Source organism: Hipposideros armiger, unplaced genomic scaffold (genome assembly GCF_001890085.2).
Source record: "Hipposideros armiger isolate ML-2016 unplaced genomic scaffold, ASM189008v1 scaffold_108, whole genome shotgun sequence".
In the NCBI taxonomy this organism is placed as follows: Eukaryota; Metazoa; Chordata; class Mammalia; order Chiroptera; family Hipposideridae; genus Hipposideros; species Hipposideros armiger.
The window spans coordinates 867,302-887,593 of NW_017731458.1; the positions used below are offsets into that span (position 1 = coordinate 867,302).

The 20,292-nt window shown below is 39.7% G+C and overlaps 1 protein-coding gene across 1 annotated transcript in view; it reads left to right on the forward strand.

Moving 5' to 3' along the window:
• MYO1D (myosin ID) overlaps positions 1 to 20,292 on the forward strand; it is a 299,149-nt gene that overhangs the window by 99,614 nt on the left and 179,243 nt on the right. Inside the window, exons 12-14 of the mRNA XM_019647087.1 lie at positions 2,531 to 2,601; positions 11,628 to 11,702; positions 16,532 to 16,664. Coding sequence (XP_019502632.1) covers positions 2,531 to 2,601; positions 11,628 to 11,702; positions 16,532 to 16,664 — 279 coding nt within the window. The remainder of the gene's footprint in view (positions 1 to 2,530; positions 2,602 to 11,627; positions 11,703 to 16,531; positions 16,665 to 20,292) is intronic.

Genomic DNA, 20,292 nt, shown 5'->3' on the forward strand with positions numbered 1-20,292 from the left:
GAGGATCAACTTTTCCGCCTACCACAAGTCGGCTTTCGGATTCTACAGTCTGACATTCGACCTCAGCGTTCTGGTTAGACTGGTATTGCTTCAGTCCTTCCCCACTTACAACACAAATACTTCCTAAGTGCCTCTCATTTTCCAGGTACAGTCCTGGGTGTCATGAGCAGAGTGAACAACCTAAATAATTTAGAATGATGCCTTTAGAGATGGCGTGATTATATGGGCATATGTCCTTTCTTTGAGGGATAGGTTATAAATGTCCTTTATAATCACCATTCAGGTTTTGGAGACTCACCTAGCATTGTGCCTACCAGGTGGGCAGACAATCAGTGTTTGTCAAATTTGAATTGAACCAGTCACAATCATACAAAATAAATCTTACGGAATACTGAAATTTAAATCAAAACATGCAAGGCCCCACTTCATTTAAATAAGCAACTGTGACTCTCACCTGAGAAATCACCTCACTTTGATATGTTTCATGTTGGCCATTTATACATCTCAATTAAATTTGTCAACCAAATTTTTGGAAATATCATCTCATTCTTAAGGTCGCAACTGTACATAGTCCTTTAAAGCAGTTGCTACTGATTTGATAGGAAATGTTGGACAATCATTAATCTGTGGAGATGGAAATTTTTTTCTTTCTTTTTTAAATGTGGGAGCGCAGGTTTCCCCCAACTCAGACCAGGTGGCTGCTTCCTCCAGCGTCATCCCCCAGACAGGCATTCAGATGGGGAATTTTAAAGTATGTTCTTTTCTGGGATTTTTGCCTAATGAAAGAAAGAGATGAAATAACCAAGCTGTCTGGAGATTTTTCTCACTATGAATCTTTCTGTTCAATAATGCTGTTAGCCTGTATGTTAAGCCAGGTGTTGTCATTTGCTACTGGTTACTGATTAGCTAGCATTACTGGCATGTTAAATAAGAGGTTTCTGACTTGTAACAATTATTTATTTAGGTGCTAAATTATTTCTTGTGCATTAAAGGTATGATGAAGAGGCAGGCAAATGATCCAATAGACCATAAAATTACTATTTAAAATATTACTAACATATAAAGTGAAATGATAAATACACAACTTATTTTTTTAAAGAAAAGTCTAAAACCTGCGTTCAGATCAGTTGAAACTTTGCAATATCCAAATGTAAAAATATATTCAATTAGTGTGGACATCTCTTTGATCCTTTTCCTTTGGGAGTGGATTTAGAGACAAAAGGATTTTGTAAAAGTGGTTGATAAGAGAGGGAGAACCAGAGAGGAATGGAATATTTTGGAGAACCTTAGTATGTTACTTCAGACTCCACAGTTCCTTTAACCTTCAAAACAACTCTCTGAGATAGTGGTTATTGAAGGAAACAAAACAAATATACATTAGAGCCAAGGTTTGAACCTCAGAAGTCTGACTCTAATTTTCTGTAATTATTCACTTGGATTAATAGACTAATTATTCCTTTAATGGTCACGTTATTGGCATATAACCCACCACCCTTGGTTAAGGTTGTTTGTTATCTAACATTACAGCCTAAGTGGCTTTTGTACGTAACTGTACTCTTCTCAGACACCTGCCTTAGAACTTACAGGATATCAAGTGATCCTTCCCAGGGCAGACAAGAAGTATAGGTGCTACTGTAAAGAGAAAAGTTGCAGAAAGTTGTAGAGTCTACCAGGAAACTGCCTTTCCATAAAGTGTTCCTCTTCAGAGAGAAACAGCTGCAGAAGGTTGATCTTCTGTGAAATGACAGGCTTGAACTGGGGATCCCAGCTTAGCAAAAAACAGGTGAGCCAAGCTCTTGTGTACACAGGAAGCACAGACGTTACATTCTGAGAATCCTTCCCTGAGCTACCACTTACGAGCTATGCGACCTTGGGCCAATTACCCAACTTCTTTGAGCCTTGGTGACCATGTGTGTAAGAGAGAGCTCATAATACTTACTGTAAACGTCAGTTGTGAGAATTGAATGAGATGTATGTGCCTAGCAGACAGCAAGCCCTTAATATGTCCCTCCTTAAGTGGAACATGGGGGCAAAGACACTGTATCAGTCAGCGTAGGCTGGGCTGTGTTAAGATAGCAGCCAAGATTTAAGTGTCATAGATAATAGAAGCCTGTTTCTCTCTCAGGGACCCAGACTTCTTCCATCTCCTGGCTCTCCCATCGCCCAGGCTCTATCCTTCTCTGCTTCCAACTAGTGGGAGGAGAAAAGAAATTACAAAGGAGGATCACCCACTTTTTACCAGCTTTGGCCTGGAACAGCCTCACCACACTTCCACTCACCCTCCGTTGCCCAGAACTTGGTCATTTGGCCATATTCATCTGCAAGAGTGGCTGTGTGTGGATTTCTGGTGAAAAAGCTCTCAGTCTTTACAGCATAAGCAAAATATTTTAATCAAGCCCCACACAGTGCAATTTCATTCATAATGATATCATGGCTTGTAACATCATTATCATCTTATGTGAAGTTGGAATATATTTTTAGGAAAGTGAAAATGTCTGTTTTCAAAAGAACCTCCTTCTTGATTTCTCAGCTCTGTGCCTCCGATAAAATCCTGGAGTTTGATCGAGATTTTCGAATTCGACATTATGCAGGTGATGTCATGTGAGTATCTTATTTTTGTCCCTAATGTGATTTGCATGCAGCCTCACTTCAGAAAACATATAACCAGGAACACTATAAATTGTTTTTTCTATTCATTTGTATTTTCAGTCATTTTCATATGCCACTACATTTTAATCTTTTCACTTAAAAAAAAAAAGTTGGCATAGCTCCACTCATGCCTTGCTTTTCAAACATTTATTGAGTATACACTATGTAACCATGCACAGTTCCTGGAAGAGTTGGCAGTCAGTCAAAATCAACTGATGGGTAAATAAATCATGGACATATGTTAAGAGCTGGGAATAGAAGAATAGGTAAGATGGGCCTTTCCCTGAAGAAGCTAACAGTTTAGTGGAGGAGACAAGAAGAGAGTTGAAAAGTCACTATAATGAAGAAGGGAGAGGGTTAACCGATAGAAGCGCCAGACATTGTGGAAACACTGAGGAGGCAGGATTAACACAGAGTGAGGAATGGAGGAAGTGATGCCCAAGCTGAGTCCTAAAAGTAAGAGGCTTAGTCAGGGGAGAGAATCAGGAAGAGCGGAGGGAGGAGAAGGGCATTCCAAGCAGACGAGACCGCAGGCGCACAGGCCCGGAGGTGAGAGCCATCGCGCTGTGTGACAAGCTACAAGCAGTCGGGTCACTCTGAGCAAAAGCCAGTTTTGCAGTATTATTTTTTCAGATATTATTTGAAAAGTAAAATTCGCACAAGCCACATTTTCTGATTGCAATAAAAGTGGAAATGGATAAGAAAATAGAACTAAAGAAATGTAACTACCATTATGTTGCAGTTTCCTAAAGCTGCTGTAAAAAATTGCCACACATTGATGGCTTCAAACAAGAGAAATTTGTTTTTGACACTTCAGGAGGCCAGAAGTTTGAGATCCAGGTGTCAGCAGGGCCTTACCTTGAAGGCCCTAGAGGAGAGCCCTTTTCCAGGGTGGCCGAGGTGTCCCTTGGCCTGTGGCCCCATCGCTCCAGTCTCTGCCTCCATGGTCACGTTGCCTCCTCCACCTCCTCCGCCTCTATCCTAAAACTACACCTGTGATGGCATTTAGGGCCCAGCTGGGTAATACAGTATGAGCTTCTCCTCTCACGATCCTTAACGTAATCCCATCCTTTACCATATAAGGTAACATTCACAGGTTCTAGGGAGTTGGACATGGGTAGTTTTCAGGGGGGCCTGTTTCAGTCCATTATGCTTCCGATGCTTTGATTGTCCACTGAACTCTGCTCCTTAGCTTATTGTTTAAAGCGCCGTCTTGTTCTTTCTCCTCATTTTTACATTAGGGATTCTGTTCGTATTCATATAACCCATTATAGGAAGAAAGGAAATAGCAAAAAAAACCCAAAACCCAACAAAGGATGATCTCTATAAATGCTGAAACTTTTTTTTGACATTTGAAGAAACTTTAATAGCTGCCCCTGATGTAAATTAAAACTCTAGAAGTATAAGCTAATACGGCTCAAAACTATCACCGCCCTCTGTCAAACTAGCCATTAGTGCTGGTATGGCACCACTGTCTCCTTTTTCCGGTCCTGTTCCCACGTTCCAGAATGCTGAAGAGGGAAGATCATACCCTTACAGATATTTCCCGTTGAAGCCCTAGGCCTCACTTACTGGGTGCTTTCCTCCAGCTCAGAATGGTGTAAAAGCAGACAGGCCTTAGAGACCACCCAGACCAGCCCTTTTGCTTCAGAGATAAAAAAGCTTACGTAGACTTCTTACCCAACATCACACAGCAAGTTTATGGAAGAGCTGAGACAATGACTGGGTTTCCCGACTCCCAGTCCAGGACACTGGCTGACCTCTTTGAGTGATATTCAGTGCCTCAGACTTGTCCTTATTTCCTTANTGCCATAGTTCCTCAGACTATATGATTTCTTAAAAACAGAAACTCTATGAATAACACTGTATGTCAACTATAATTATATATACATATAACCTCGGAAAAAAAAAAAAAAAAAACAACAACAACAACAAAAAAAAAACAGAAACTCTAGCTGCGATTCTAGTTGTTACAAGGAAACTCATTCCTTAAATGCAGGGGGAGCCTTTTAACTCTCCATTTTTCACATTCTAAAAATGTTATCAACAGATCACGTTTCTGAACAGTTGGTGGCATCTGAGGCTATCGGACCTTGGTGCTGTGTCTTGCATACAGTATGCGATTAATATTTGTCCTGGGAGGGGCACACTGTCCTCCCTGAGTGTTCCCTGCAAATATAGGCTTGTCTGGCAGCCAGACGCTAAAGGGAAACCAGGCTCCATCGTCCTTCACTTCCATAAGGAAAGGGGCGAACAGTTCTGTTCCTCCGTAATTCCATATAAATCGATGAGGTGCTGCCGTTTTTTAGCATGACTAAATCTATTCTCTAACTTTGTCTCCTTTGAAATTATGTAATCCAAACTGAAAGCTTCCACAATTAACTAGATAAAGCACAAATCATCAAGATATAGATTACTGGCTGATACTTATTTTAGGACAGTTTATTTCTGAAATAGGCTCCTCTGTCTGTTAGTGAGGATCAACTTTTCCGCCTACCACAAGTCGGCTTTCGGATTCTACAGTCTGACATTCGACCTCAGCGTTCTGGTTAGACTGGTATTGCTTCAGTCCTTCCCCACTTACAACACAAATACTTCCTAAGTGCCTCTCATTTTCCAGGTACAGTCCTGGGTGTCATGAGCAGAGTGAACAACCTAAATAATTTAGAATGATGCCTTTAGAGATGGCGTGATTATATGGGCATATGTCCTTTCTTTGAGGGATAGGTTATAAATGTCCTTTATAATCACCATTCAGGTTTTGGAGACTCACCTAGCATTGTGCCTACCAGGTGGGCAGACAATCAGTGTTTGTCAAATTTGAATTGAACCAGTCACAATCATACAAAATAAATCTTACGGAATACTGAAATTTAAATCAAAACATGCAAGGCCCCACTTCATTTAAATAAGCAACTGTGACTCTCACCTGAGAAATCACCTCACTTTGATATGTTTCATGTTGGCCATTTATACATCTCAATTAAATTTGTCAACCAAATTTTTGGAAATATCATCTCATTCTTAAGGTCGCAACTGTACATAGTCCTTTAAAGCAGTTGCTACTGATTTGATAGGAAATGTTGGACAATCATTAATCTGTGGAGATGGAAATTTTTTTCTTTCTTTTTTAAATGTGGGAGCGCAGGTTTCCCCCAACTCAGACCAGGTGGCTGCTTCCTCCAGCGTCATCCCCCAGACAGGCATTCAGATGGGGAATTTTAAAGTATGTTCTTTTCTGGGATTTTTGCCTAATGAAAGAAAGAGATGAAATAACCAAGCTGTCTGGAGATTTTTCTCACTATGAATCTTTCTGTTCAATAATGCTGTTAGCCTGTATGTTAAGCCAGGTGTTGTCATTTGCTACTGGTTACTGATTAGCTAGCATTACTGGCATGTTAAATAAGAGGTTTCTGACTTGTAACAATTATTTATTTAGGTGCTAAATTATTTCTTGTGCATTAAAGGTATGATGAAGAGGCAGGCAAATGATCCAATAGACCATAAAATTACTATTTAAAATATTACTAACATATAAAGTGAAATGATAAATACACAACTTATTTTTTTAAAGAAAAGTCTAAAACCTGCGTTCAGATCAGTTGAAACTTTGCAATATCCAAATGTAAAAATATATTCAATTAGTGTGGACATCTCTTTGATCCTTTTCCTTTGGGAGTGGATTTAGAGACAAAAGGATTTTGTAAAAGTGGTTGATAAGAGAGGGAGAACCAGAGAGGAATGGAATATTTTGGAGAACCTTAGTATGTTACTTCAGACTCCACAGTTCCTTTAACCTTCAAAACAACTCTCTGAGATAGTGGTTATTGAAGGAAACAAAACAAATATACATTAGAGCCAAGGTTTGAACCTCAGAAGTCTGACTCTAATTTTCTGTAATTATTCACTTGGATTAATAGACTAATTATTCCTTTAATGGTCACGTTATTGGCATATAACCCACCACCCTTGGTTAAGGTTGTTTGTTATCTAACATTACAGCCTAAGTGGCTTTTGTACGTAACTGTACTCTTCTCAGACACCTGCCTTAGAACTTACAGGATATCAAGTGATCCTTCCCAGGGCAGACAAGAAGTATAGGTGCTACTGTAAAGAGAAAAGTTGCAGAAAGTTGTAGAGTCTACCAGGAAACTGCCTTTCCATAAAGTGTTCCTCTTCAGAGAGAAACAGCTGCAGAAGGTTGATCTTCTGTGAAATGACAGGCTTGAACTGGGGATCCCAGCTTAGCAAAAAACAGGTGAGCCAAGCTCTTGTGTACACAGGAAGCACAGACGTTACATTCTGAGAATCCTTCCCTGAGCTACCACTTACGAGCTATGCGACCTTGGGCCAATTACCCAACTTCTTTGAGCCTTGGTGACCATGTGTGTAAGAGAGAGCTCATAATACTTACTGTAAACGTCAGTTGTGAGAATTGAATGAGATGTATGTGCCTAGCAGACAGCAAGCCCTTAATATGTCCCTCCTTAAGTGGAACATGGGGGCAAAGACACTGTATCAGTCAGCGTAGGCTGGGCTGTGTTAAGATAGCAGCCAAGATTTAAGTGTCATAGATAATAGAAGCCTGTTTCTCTCTCAGGGACCCAGACTTCTTCCATCTCCTGGCTCTCCCATCGCCCAGGCTCTATCCTTCTCTGCTTCCAACTAGTGGGAGGAGAAAAGAAATTACAAAGGAGGATCACCCACTTTTTACCAGCTTTGGCCTGGAACAGCCTCACCACACTTCCACTCACCCTCCGTTGCCCAGAACTTGGTCATTTGGCCATATTCATCTGCAAGAGTGGCTGTGTGTGGATTTCTGGTGAAAAAGCTCTCAGTCTTTACAGCATAAGCAAAATATTTTAATCAAGCCCCACACAGTGCAATTTCATTCATAATGATATCATGGCTTGTAACATCATTATCATCTTATGTGAAGTTGGAATATATTTTTAGGAAAGTGAAAATGTCTGTTTTCAAAAGAACCTCCTTCTTGATTTCTCAGCTCTGTGCCTCCGATAAAATCCTGGAGTTTGATCGAGATTTTCGAATTCGACATTATGCAGGTGATGTCATGTGAGTATCTTATTTTTGTCCCTAATGTGATTTGCATGCAGCCTCACTTCAGAAAACATATAACCAGGAACACTATAAATTGTTTTTTCTATTCATTTGTATTTTCAGTCATTTTCATATGCCACTACATTTTAATCTTTTCACTTAAAAAAAAAAAGTTGGCATAGCTCCACTCATGCCTTGCTTTTCAAACATTTATTGAGTATACACTATGTAACCATGCACAGTTCCTGGAAGAGTTGGCAGTCAGTCAAAATCAACTGATGGGTAAATAAATCATGGACATATGTTAAGAGCTGGGAATAGAAGAATAGGTAAGATGGGCCTTTCCCTGAAGAAGCTAACAGTTTAGTGGAGGAGACAAGAAGAGAGTTGAAAAGTCACTATAATGAAGAAGGGAGAGGGTTAACCGATAGAAGCGCCAGACATTGTGGAAACACTGAGGAGGCAGGATTAACACAGAGTGAGGAATGGAGGAAGTGATGCCCAAGCTGAGTCCTAAAAGTAAGAGGCTTAGTCAGGGGAGAGAATCAGGAAGAGCGGAGGGAGGAGAAGGGCATTCCAAGCAGACGAGACCGCAGGCGCACAGGCCCGGAGGTGAGAGCCATCGCGCTGTGTGACAAGCTACAAGCAGTCGGGTCACTCTGAGCAAAAGCCAGTTTTGCAGTATTATTTTTTCAGATATTATTTGAAAAGTAAAATTCGCACAAGCCACATTTTCTGATTGCAATAAAAGTGGAAATGGATAAGAAAATAGAACTAAAGAAATGTAACTACCATTATGTTGCAGTTTCCTAAAGCTGCTGTAAAAAATTGCCACACATTGATGGCTTCAAACAAGAGAAATTTGTTTTTGACACTTCAGGAGGCCAGAAGTTTGAGATCCAGGTGTCAGCAGGGCCTTACCTTGAAGGCCCTAGAGGAGAGCCCTTTTCCAGGGTGGCCGAGGTGTCCCTTGGCCTGTGGCCCCATCGCTCCAGTCTCTGCCTCCATGGTCACGTTGCCTCCTCCACCTCCTCCGCCTCTATCCTAAAACTACACCTGTGATGGCATTTAGGGCCCAGCTGGGTAATACAGTATGAGCTTCTCCTCTCACGATCCTTAACGTAATCCCATCCTTTACCATATAAGGTAACATTCACAGGTTCTAGGGAGTTGGACATGGGTAGTTTTCAGGGGGGCCTGTTTCAGTCCATTATGCTTCCGATGCTTTGATTGTCCACTGAACTCTGCTCCTTAGCTTATTGTTTAAAGCGCCGTCTTGTTCTTTCTCCTCATTTTTACATTAGGGATTCTGTTCGTATTCATATAACCCATTATAGGAAGAAAGGAAATAGCAAAAAAAACCCAAAACCCAACAAAGGATGATCTCTATAAATGCTGAAACTTTTTTTTGACATTTGAAGAAACTTTAATAGCTGCCCCTGATGTAAATTAAAACTCTAGAAGTATAAGCTAATACGGCTCAAAACTATCACCGCCCTCTGTCAAACTAGCCATTAGTGCTGGTATGGCACCACTGTCTCCTTTTTCCGGTCCTGTTCCCACGTTCCAGAATGCTGAAGAGGGAAGATCATACCCTTACAGATATTTCCCGTTGAAGCCCTAGGCCTCACTTACTGGGTGCTTTCCTCCAGCTCAGAATGGTGTAAAAGCAGACAGGCCTTAGAGACCACCCAGACCAGCCCTTTTGCTTCAGAGATAAAAAAGCTTACGTAGACTTCTTACCCAACATCACACAGCAAGTTTATGGAAGAGCTGAGACAATGACTGGGTTTCCCGACTCCCAGTCCAGGACACTGGCTGACCTCTTTGAGTGATATTCAGTGCCTCAGACTTGTCCTTATTTCCTTAAGCCCGCGGTTCTCAACCTGTGGGTCGCAACCCCTTTGGGGGTCAAACGACCCTTTCACAGGGGTCGCCTAAGACCATCGGAAAACAAAAAGATATTTACATTACGATTCGTAACAGTAGCAAAATCACAGTTATAGAGTAGCAACGAAAATAATTTTATGGTTGGGGGTCACCACAACATGAGGAACTGTATTGAGGGGCCGCGGCATTAGGAAGGTTGAGAACCGCTGCCTTAAGCCCTTCCTTCTTTTTCTAGGTTTTTACTGGATATCTCCTGTGTGTACAATACCTTATAAAGTATAGTCCCTGGTCACAAAGAGCTTTCCATGTAAGATGCATACATTTATATATGGTTGTATGTGTATTTATTTATACACATAAATATGTGTAGTATGTCACATAGATATGTATGTGTGTAAATAAATACATATATGTACACACTTCCCAGCATATGAGTACAATGATACAATAAAAGATGGTCTGAAATAATTGCCATATGAGTTGTCAGAGTTCAGAACAAGGAGCTGATGTAATACTTCTACTGTGTGTGATAAACCTGGGCAGGCTGATGGTGCCTTGGCTCCTTGGATGCAGTCCTTGGATGCTAGGAATTATTTTTATAGGAAGAGGTGGGAAGGGTGCTAAAAATATTTAGGAAATAGGAACTAGGCCCACTTGGCTGGAGTGTATCCTTTTTGTATTGGGTTGTCGGAAAAGTCATGATGTATTTTTTCTGTTTTTCATTGCAAAAACGCGTCATGACTTTTCCGACAACCCAATAGCATAGAGAAGTAGAAATGCCTGGAAAAATAGATTGAGATCAAATCATAATGCGCCTTAATGGCCAAAAATAAGGATTTTGAAGTTTGAATATTATGGGTTAGATAATCAATTGAGTCAGGTGACTTCAAGGGTTCAGTCAAAAATGATTTGACTCAAGATTGCAAGCTCTGAGCAACAGCGGTTTGATTCCTGGCCTGAGCTGAGTTGCCGCTGAGCTGCCAACAGGTGGCAGGATGGCTCAGCTAAAAAAAAAAAAAAAAAATGACTTGAAGGTATTAGGAAACAGACCTAGGGTGGGGGAAGCAAGGAAATAATTTTGTGCCTGGTGACTTTAAAGTGCCCGTGGGCAGCATACCCTGAAGGAACTTATTTGCAGAACTAAATATGGAAGGCTGAAACATTGGCGAGGGGTGGGGGTTAGAGATCTGAGAATCATCTACATTAATGTCATCGTCAAGGAGAATATAGACAGGCAAGAAAGCAGAGCTGGAAAGAAAAGCTGCATTGAGAGTTACTGTTTACTCAGCCTCCTAACCTCATCACCCAAAACCCTCCGATAATTACTTTTATGCCCCAGCCCTGAGTTTCCTCCTCCCAGAGTCCATGCTGGTCACTGCTCAGAACAGCTTCCATTCCCACCTTCCTCATCTGCACTCTTAGCTGAACTTTCAAGACCTTACTCACCTGCCTTCCTCCAAACCATGAATACTGACCTCCTCCCCCAAGGATGCCGTGCATGTGCCTGCTTCCGTCCCTTCATTTAATCGGTTGCCCTGTGTGATCTGCCTTCTTTTTCCTCTGCTTATCCAGCTCTTACCATCCTTTGCAGTTCTTCTTGGATTCTTTTATCCCACCCTGAACACACTGAGCGAACCTTAGGCAAGTCACTTGACCTCCCTACGGATGAGACTGTTAGTTCCTGTATGTTGCCGTTTTGCTTTTCTCTTAGGAATGCTGGATAAATACAGCTATCTATATGCTAAAAGTCATCTTCTTGAGGTAAGCGGTAAACCAGTAAAAAATGATCTTAATCGTAATGATGATACTGATGTTTGCTCTCCTTTCAAGGAATAGAAACCACAGCCCCGCTATTTCGTAGGTAAATTTATTATCCCTTAACATAGAATGTGGCAGACAGAATCAGTTTTATGGATTGATTGTCTAATTAACAGTGAAAGGGCTTGTAGACTTCTAGAAAAGCTTACATGTGAATCTTGCCTGGTGAGTAATACATATTTTCCTATGTTTTTTTTTTTCTCTATTAGCTATTCTGTCACTGGTTTTATTGACAAAAATAAAGATACTTTATTTCAAGATTTCAAGCGCCTCATGTATAACAGGTAGGATTAAATTTTATCTTTATATTAAGCTCTATTCTTCAGTATATATGCCCATGACTATTTTTATATGACAATGTTAAGGTTTTCTAGTGCATTTTCTGGTTCTACTTAATCATACTTAATGAATGAAATAATGTGTTAACTATGATTAAGACATCTATAAACTGAGGTTAGGGACCATCTACTAATATAATTTTTCTTGAGCTCCCTTGGGTTACCTCGGTTTCTCTGTTCACTGCTGCCATCCCTCTGGAAACCCCGTACCAGTGTACCCCTCAGTCCCCAGCTAGGCCAGTGGTGATGGGAAGGTATCAGGTCACCTCTAGCCCCGCTAAAAGCTTTCCATACTCAGATCCCCGCTGTAGAGTTTTTGCCTCCAACTAAGAGACCACTCTGATATCAGAGTGGCATCTAGTGTCAGTGATGACAGATCTGGAGTGGACAGAATCTTTTCACAATCCAAGAAAATGTGAAAAAGCTGTGGCAAAGGCTAGCCATGTTCAAACTCAGTGTGGATACTTTGGAAAGAAGGCCCGTGAAGAAAAGATTCTGGGTCAGCTTTATCTTTTGGATGAGGGAACTGGAGGCCCTCATTCATGAAGGCTACTCAGTCAGTTTGCCAGTAAATCACCACAAAGGTAGTTAGCGCCTCTGAGCCACACGGCCTTCTATGCTCTGGGATACAGCTGTGAAAAAAAAAATTAAACAAATTCTCTACCCTTGTGGATCTTACTGTCTAGTGGATTTATTCCCAGAGAAAAATCTAACAGTCACATGGAATGGAATGCTTACACTGGTATGACAAGCTATGTTTTCCTGTTGGAAAAACCTACTTGACTTCCTACTATGGGAAGTCAATAGCAGGGAGAACTCTAGTTTATTAATTTACAGTGAAAAATATTACCCATAGAATCAAGAATGCTTAATGGCTTGGTAAGCATGGAATCGGAACGGAGGAACTTAGATAAATCCAACAATTAAAGGCATCAGGCTAAGATGAGTCTGTTCCACAATAGGGATGGTCTTGCCAAAGGCGTAAAAAGATTAAAAGCCTGCAACTTATTGTATATATTTTCATAATAGGAAAGGCCTTGCCAAGCGGATGTCAAATCTTGAAATTATTTTGACTAAAACCACCCTCCTAGATGGTGCTTGGACGGGCTATCTTTGCCTCTGGACACTTTCCAATGCTTCCGTGGCTAAATAACCTCCCCAAATTTCAATCCTTTTTTTCTTTGTACATATTTAAAGAGGAATCCTTAGATCTCTAGTTCTGTAGACCTGGAGAGTAGACCTGGATGTTCGTGTGCATGTGTGTGTTCAGTGTGTGTATGTGTTGTGTGTGTGTGTGTTGAGTGTGTGTATGTGTTGTGTGTGTGCATGTGTGTTGAGTGTGTGTATGTATTGTATGTGTGTTGAGTGTGTGTATGTGTTGTGTGCATGTGTGTGTTGAGTGTGTGTATGTGTTGTGTGTGGGGGGGTGTTGAGTGTGTGTATGTATTGTGTGGGGGGGTGTTGAGTGTGTGTATATATTGTGTGTGGGGGGGGTGTTGAGTGTGTGTATGTCTTGTGTGTGGGTGTGTGTATGTGTGTTGAGTGTGTGTATATTGTGTGTGTGCATGTGTGTGTATAGTGTGGGTGTGTGGGTGTTGATTGTGTGTATGTATTGTGTGTGGGTGTGTGTGTGTTGAGTGTGTGTATATATATTGTGTTTGGGGGGGCGTGTTGAGTGTGTGTATATGTTGTGTGTGGGTGTGTGTGTGTGTGTGTTGAGTGTGTGTATATATTGTGTGTGTGTTGAGTGTGTGTATATATTGTGTGTGGGGGGGTGTGTTGAGTGTGTGTATGTCTTGTGTGTGGGTGTGTGTGTGTGTTGAGTGTGTGTATATATATTGTGTGTGGGGGTGTTGAGTGTGTATGTATTGTGTGTGTGCGTGTGTGTGTTGAGTGTGTGTATTGTGTGTGTGTTGAGTGTGTGTATGTGTTGTGTGTGTGCATGTGTGTTGAGTGTGTGTATGTATTGTGTGTGCATGTGTGTGTTGAGTGTGTATGTATTGTGTGTGTGTTGAGTGTGTATATGTATTGTGTGTGGGGGATGTGTGTGTGTTGAGTGTGTGTATGTGTTGTGTGTGTGCATGTGTGTGTTGAGTGTGTGTGTATTGTGTGTGGGTATGTGTGTGTTGAGTGTGTGTATGTATTGTGTGTATGTATTGTGTGTTGAGTGTGTGTATGTATTGTGTGTGTGTGTGTGGGGATGTGTGTGTTGAGTGTGTGTATGTATTGTGGGTGTGTGTGTGTTGAGTGTGTGTATATATTGTGTGTGTGTGGGTGTGTTGAGTGTGTATATATTGTGTGTGGGGGTGTTGAGTGTGTGTATGTATTGTGTGTGGGGGTGCGTGTGTGTGTTGAGTGTGTGTATGTATTGTGTGTGGGGGTGTTGAGTGTGTATATATTGTGTGTGGGGGTGTGTGTGTTGAGTGTGTGTATGTCTTGTGTGTGGGTGTGTGTATGTGTGTTGAGTGTGTGTATATTGTGTGTGTGCATGTGTGTGTATATATTGTGTGGGTGTGTGTGTTGAGTGTGTGTATATATTGTTTGTGTGTGCATGTGTGTGTTGAGTGTGTATGTATTGTGTGTGTGCGTGTGTTGAGTGTGTGTATATATTCTGTGTGTGTGGTGTGTGTGTGTTGAGTGTGTGTATGTATTGTGTGCGTGTGCGTGTGTGTGTTGAGTGTGTATTGTGTGTGCGTGTATGTGTTGAGTGTGTGTATGTATTGTGTGTGTGTGGTGTGTGTGTTGAGTGTGTGTGTGTGTTGTGTGTGCATGTGTGTGTTGAGTGAGTGTATGTATTGTGTGTGTGCATGTGTGTGTTGAGTGTGTGTATGTATTTGTGTGGGGGGGTGTTGAGTGTGTGTATGTATTGTGTGTGTGCATGTGTATGTATTGTGTGTGTGCATGTGTGCACGTGTAAATGAAAGGAGGAGGGGAGCTAGCAGGTGGCATGCCAGGTGCAGACTTTGCTTGTGACTACTACTCACAAGCAAAGAGAAGTTCTGCTTTATCTTTTATACAGAAACCCATATCTTTTATGGGTTTCTGGATAAATAAGCTTCCCTTTTAAGAAGAGGGTGCTTTTAAATGTTTGAAAACTATTTCATTAAACTTACATTCATGACTTACTGGCCTCAAAATTCTTTTCTTTAAAATGATTGTATGTGTCTGTCTTGATTCATTATTCATCAATTCCCTGTTTAATAGAATCATCATCATCATCATCATCTTATTTCCTTCATTTTCAACACCCCCACCCCCACCCCCATTCCATTTACTATATAGTACGGGAATAGTCTCGAAATATGGCCAACAGTGAGTAAGGTGGTATTTGGGGTAGAAACTGCATAGACCCAAAGCCAGTGATCTTCAGACTTTGGTGTGCATCAGAATTTTCAAAGGACAGTTGTCTGCTTTCTGGAAATTTTATTCAGTAGATATTAAGAAGGCATCCAGGCTGAGAACCATTGCCTTAAATTCTCTCTCTGCTATATTTAGAATGGAAAAGTTAAGGAAAAGCAATATACATTTATGCGTTTATTTTTATTGATATGTGTATCATTGGAAAATTGTGGAGTTGGACTGTAAAGTAATGAAACTGGGTCCATAAGCCACAGATCACTGCCTCATTTTATAGCCACTTTTGATAGAAGCTGGCACTGATTGCTAGCAGTGGTGAGGGTTAGCGGTGTCTCTCTGTCTTCATTCACAGACCCTGTCAATCTTCACCTCACCATTTATCTTCTTTGCTCTTTTGTCACCCATCCTGGCATTTTGCAGCTATTATATTGAGTCTCTATATACAGAAATTTACTAGGTATTTGGGAAACCAACTCAATTTTCTCAATTTTATATCAGGGTAATAAAAGTGGGCAAAATGATGGCGATAGTAAACACAATTAGCAAAGCATGTCCATGTTAAGTCTTTTCTCAGCCCCCCAGGTTAGAAAAAAAAAATCTGACGAGAAAAGTTTCCAGGAAGCAAGCAAAATTTCAAGTTCTAATTACTTTAAAACTGAAAGCACTCAACATGAAACAGGAAGAAAATCAGAGTTGAGACCACCACACATGTTTTTTTAAATATCACCATAGAACCAAATAATGAATATATAATTTTTAGCATGAAAATTGGCCTGAAGTACACATTAAGAATTAGATTGCAACAATCTTAAGTGTCACATCAATGAAATATTATAACTGCCAATGTTACCTATAAATGTGTTCATAAATTCAACTGCAATTAAGGAATTTACTAGAAGACAATGTAAAAATGGTTATTTTATATTCCTATCTGTATTTTTAGAAAGTCCTGGCTTTTTTGTAGTGTTACCTATTCTGTATGAATATCTGTTTCAGTCAGAAAATACTTTCACTTACATGTTTTCTGCCATAACATTGAGAATCGTTTTCCTCCTAATGGTTTGTCCTCATTCTTATAACTACCACCAAAACCATTTTGTGTCATGTATTTATTGTAAGAGCCGTGTTAACCATTTGAAGGTCCTAGGTCATAATAACATAGATGTCACGTTAAAGAAGTTTAAAGAATTTTTTAAATGTAATATGGTTTGGATACGTTGTCTCCATCTGTGGTGTGGTATTTCTCCTTACACTTTTAGCATAAATTTCTGGATGGAATCATTTTTCCAGTTAGGCCTTTTGAGTTCGGTCTGCAGCCCAGTTGTGCCTCCCAGCATACAGTTCAGCAGGATTGCTTAGCAATTCATGTTCCGCTTATTTGAATGTAATATTGGAATTGCTCTTTCTGTCCTTCTCAGTTCAAATCCTGTGCTGAAGAATATGTGGCCCGAAGGCAAACTGAGCATTACAGAGGTGACCAAACGACCTCTGACCGCCGCCACCTTATTTAAGAATTCTATGATTGCTTTAGTAGACAACCTTGCATCAAAGGTAATTAAATTTATTTTCTAAATATCCATGTGAATTCATAGATTTTCCTCTTGGTATATGGTATAGAGAATGTATGTATGATTTGCTTTTTAGGTGATTATAGTAAATCAAATTGAAGGTATATATTTAAAGTGAATGCTATAATAGAATTGTTATTCCTTTCTTTTAGGCAATGCTAATAAATCAAATTGAAGAGTATATACTGAAAATGAATGTTTTGATAGAATTTTTATTCCTTTTTTAAAGTAATTATATTAAATAAAATTGAAAATGAATGTTAAAATAAAATATTTATTCCTTTTTTTTTCTGTTAACATGACTGAGTGAAACAGTTGTTTGTATCCCAGATGAAATGTCTTTCTTAAATTTGGGCTTTTTATTCTACTGTTGTTGTCAAGGGGAAAGTCTTAGTGATATCTTTAAAATAAAGATATATATATATATATATATATATATATATATATAAAATATTTATTTATTTATTTATATACACATAAATTTTATATATATATACACACACAACATATATATAACTATAAAGCATATGTTCTGACAAAAATGAACTTCAGCCTTGTGCTAAAGACAAAGCCTGGCTTTTAAAAAATCTTGAATTAAATTGTAATACACCATCCATATATCATATGTGAATACAAAATGACCAGCTAGAGTTCGAAGAGGAAGTTTGGTATTTAAGTATTGTCCTTAGGCTGTTTTAAATAGTTGAAATAAAAAGATGCATTATTGACAATTATTTTTGCTTTTTATTGTTCCTCTGAGATCTAATACTAATGGGTAACTTTAGTCTGTTTTGTTTTGTTTTTACTTAAGGAACAGATTTCTACTCTTAACTGCTGCTGCTGACAAGTTTGATAAATTAGGCAGCACTCCGGGACTCGTTATTTTTAGTTCCTTCATTTTTATCTCTCTCTTGCGGTGCTTTTCCCGTGTATTTTCTTCTTCATTATTATCTCTTTTTTTTTTAATCAACTTCCTAAGAATTTAAATCTATCCTGTTTCTGGTTACCTCACTGTGGAGAAATCAGGCAAATGCCACAAGAACACGTCTGTTCAGTAGCTTTCTATTTCTTTTCATCAGGATTCTTTGGCCACAACTAACAACAAATAAGCACAATTTGTTGGTTTATATAATCAACCCTCCAGAAAGGGAGGGGTAAGGACACCATAACTGAAGGCTAGAATTCATAAGAACTGTACCTGTTGTTTCTCAGCTTCTCTCACATGTCAGATTCAACCTGCCTCATCCAGCAAGAAGGAGAGTGGAGCTAGAAGGAAGGCATGTGACCCAAGAAATAAAGTCGAACACAGAATTTTATAAAATATGTATTTATAAAGTATGTTATTTGTAAAATAGATTGACTAGAAAAGAATCGCTTTTATAAAATTGGTAGTTAAATGTGCATTTTTTTTTAAATAAAAATTCTAGAACCATCTATAATTTCTGTATCAGGGATTGCATTCAGCTGCTAATAAAAGAGGCCCCCCAAATTAGTAGCTTAAACAAGAGAGACATTTCTCTCTACTGTAAATGAACTACAAGAAATGGCACAGGACTGGTCTAACAGCTGGAAGGCTATTAGGGACGCGGGCTCCTTCTGTCTTCCTGCTCTAGCATCCTAGTGCTTGGCGTCCATTCTCCTGGTCTAAGATGGCAGCTGGCGTTGCTTCCCTTTTAAAGAGACTTCCTGGAAACCTCACACAGCAGTTCCGTTACATCTCCTTGGCTAGACCTAGACTCCAGGGAAGCTGGGAAGTGCATTTTCATTCTGTTTAGCAGTGTACCCAGCTAGAAATAAGTATTCTGTTTCAAAGTAAGAAAGAGATACTGAGTGTGAGGTGAGCAACTAGCCTAGTAGTCTCTGCTACAACTTTCCAATCTGTGTATTTATGGAGGTGGGGGAGTGAGGGAGAAAGCAAGGATAAGCCAAAGAACAGAGACAATTTATCAGTCCAACAGAAGGCAGGAAGATGGGCGGGGCAGAAACAAAGGAAAAATGTTCATTACATTTAGAAAATACAAAATAATGTGATAGAAATAAATCTAAGCAATTGGTCCTCACCATAAATATAAATAGACTAAAAAGACTAGGTAGGTGGAAAATCGAGGTATATGCTGCTTGCAGGAGATAGCTAACTAACACTATGCAGAAAGATTATAAACAAGGAGGTAGATAAAGACATACCAAGCCACTCCCCCAAAAAAACTGATGAAAAGCAATATTAATGTGAGAGAACACAGAATTTTTTTTTTTTTAGCTGAGCCATCCTGCCATCTGTTGGCAGCTCAGCTCGGGCCAGGAATCGAACTGGTGACCCGGTTACTCAGAGCTCACACTCTTGAGCAAGCTCTTAACCAACTGAGCCACTCAGACGGCCCTGAGAGAACATAGAATTTAAGAAAAAAAGTATTAACACAGATAAAGAAACTAACAATAATAATACAATGAAAATGCCCGAGACAATAAAGCCATTTTGAACTAACAACATAGCCATGATTATACATGAACTCTGTTGGGTTGTCGGAAGAGTCATGACATATTTTTTCTGTTTTTCATTGTAAAAATGCGTCATGACTTTTCCGACAACCCAATATAAAGCAAAAAAAGAACCTGAAGAATTTTAAAGGAAAAATTGACAAGGCCACAGTCCTACTGGGAGATTTTAAACCAACTGTACCAGAAACTGATAGATCAAGCAGACAGAAACCTTAGTAAGAAAGCAGAAACTTTGAAAACCAAATTTAAACTTTTATTTAATAGCTCAGAAGAACTCTGTACCCAGGAATTAGGAAATATATATTTCGTTCAAGTATACATGGAATATTTACAAGAACTAACCACATGCTAGATCACAAAGGAAGTCTAAACCATTTTAAGAAATGTATATACAGCTACATTCTCCATCCTGAACAAGTAAAATAACAATCAGAATTTAAAAAGACATTTTTGAACATGCTTGGATACTTTAAAAAAAAACTACTCTCCTAAATAACTCACAGGTTGAAGAGAAAATCACAATGGAAATTACAAAATATCTGGAACTGCATGACAAAGAATTAATCAGAAATTGTAGAATATTGCTAAAGTGGCCTACTTATTATGCCTTTATTTAAAAAAAGGAAAGACTGAAAGTGAAAGTAATTGAGTTTTCAACTCAAGAAGCCAGGGAAGGAACTCCAAAGAAAACCTAAAGAAAGAAGTAAAAAAAAAAATCTTTAAATAGCAGAAGTTTAAACTAATAGATCAAAAAATTAATCAGGGCCGGCTGAGTGGCGCAATGGTTAAGAACTGGCTTGGGACGCCAGAGGGCCCCGGTTCAGATCCCACATATGAGGGCCAGTAACACTGCCTTCTACAGCTAAGATGCTGAACAACAGCTCAACCTGGAGCTGGGCTGCTGTGAGTTGCCAGCGACAGCGTAGGCTGCAACCCCTGTGGCAGTGAGTTGCCATGGGCTACCGTGTGTGTAGCCAGTGTGTGCGGCCCTCAAGCCACCGTGAGTGGCCGTCCAGAAGCCAGCGACTGATATGCCTCACCCGGGAAGAGCGCAATGATGGTGCCAACTTGGGCCAGTGAAGCAACGTCCTCCACAACTAGACTGAAGAACAAAA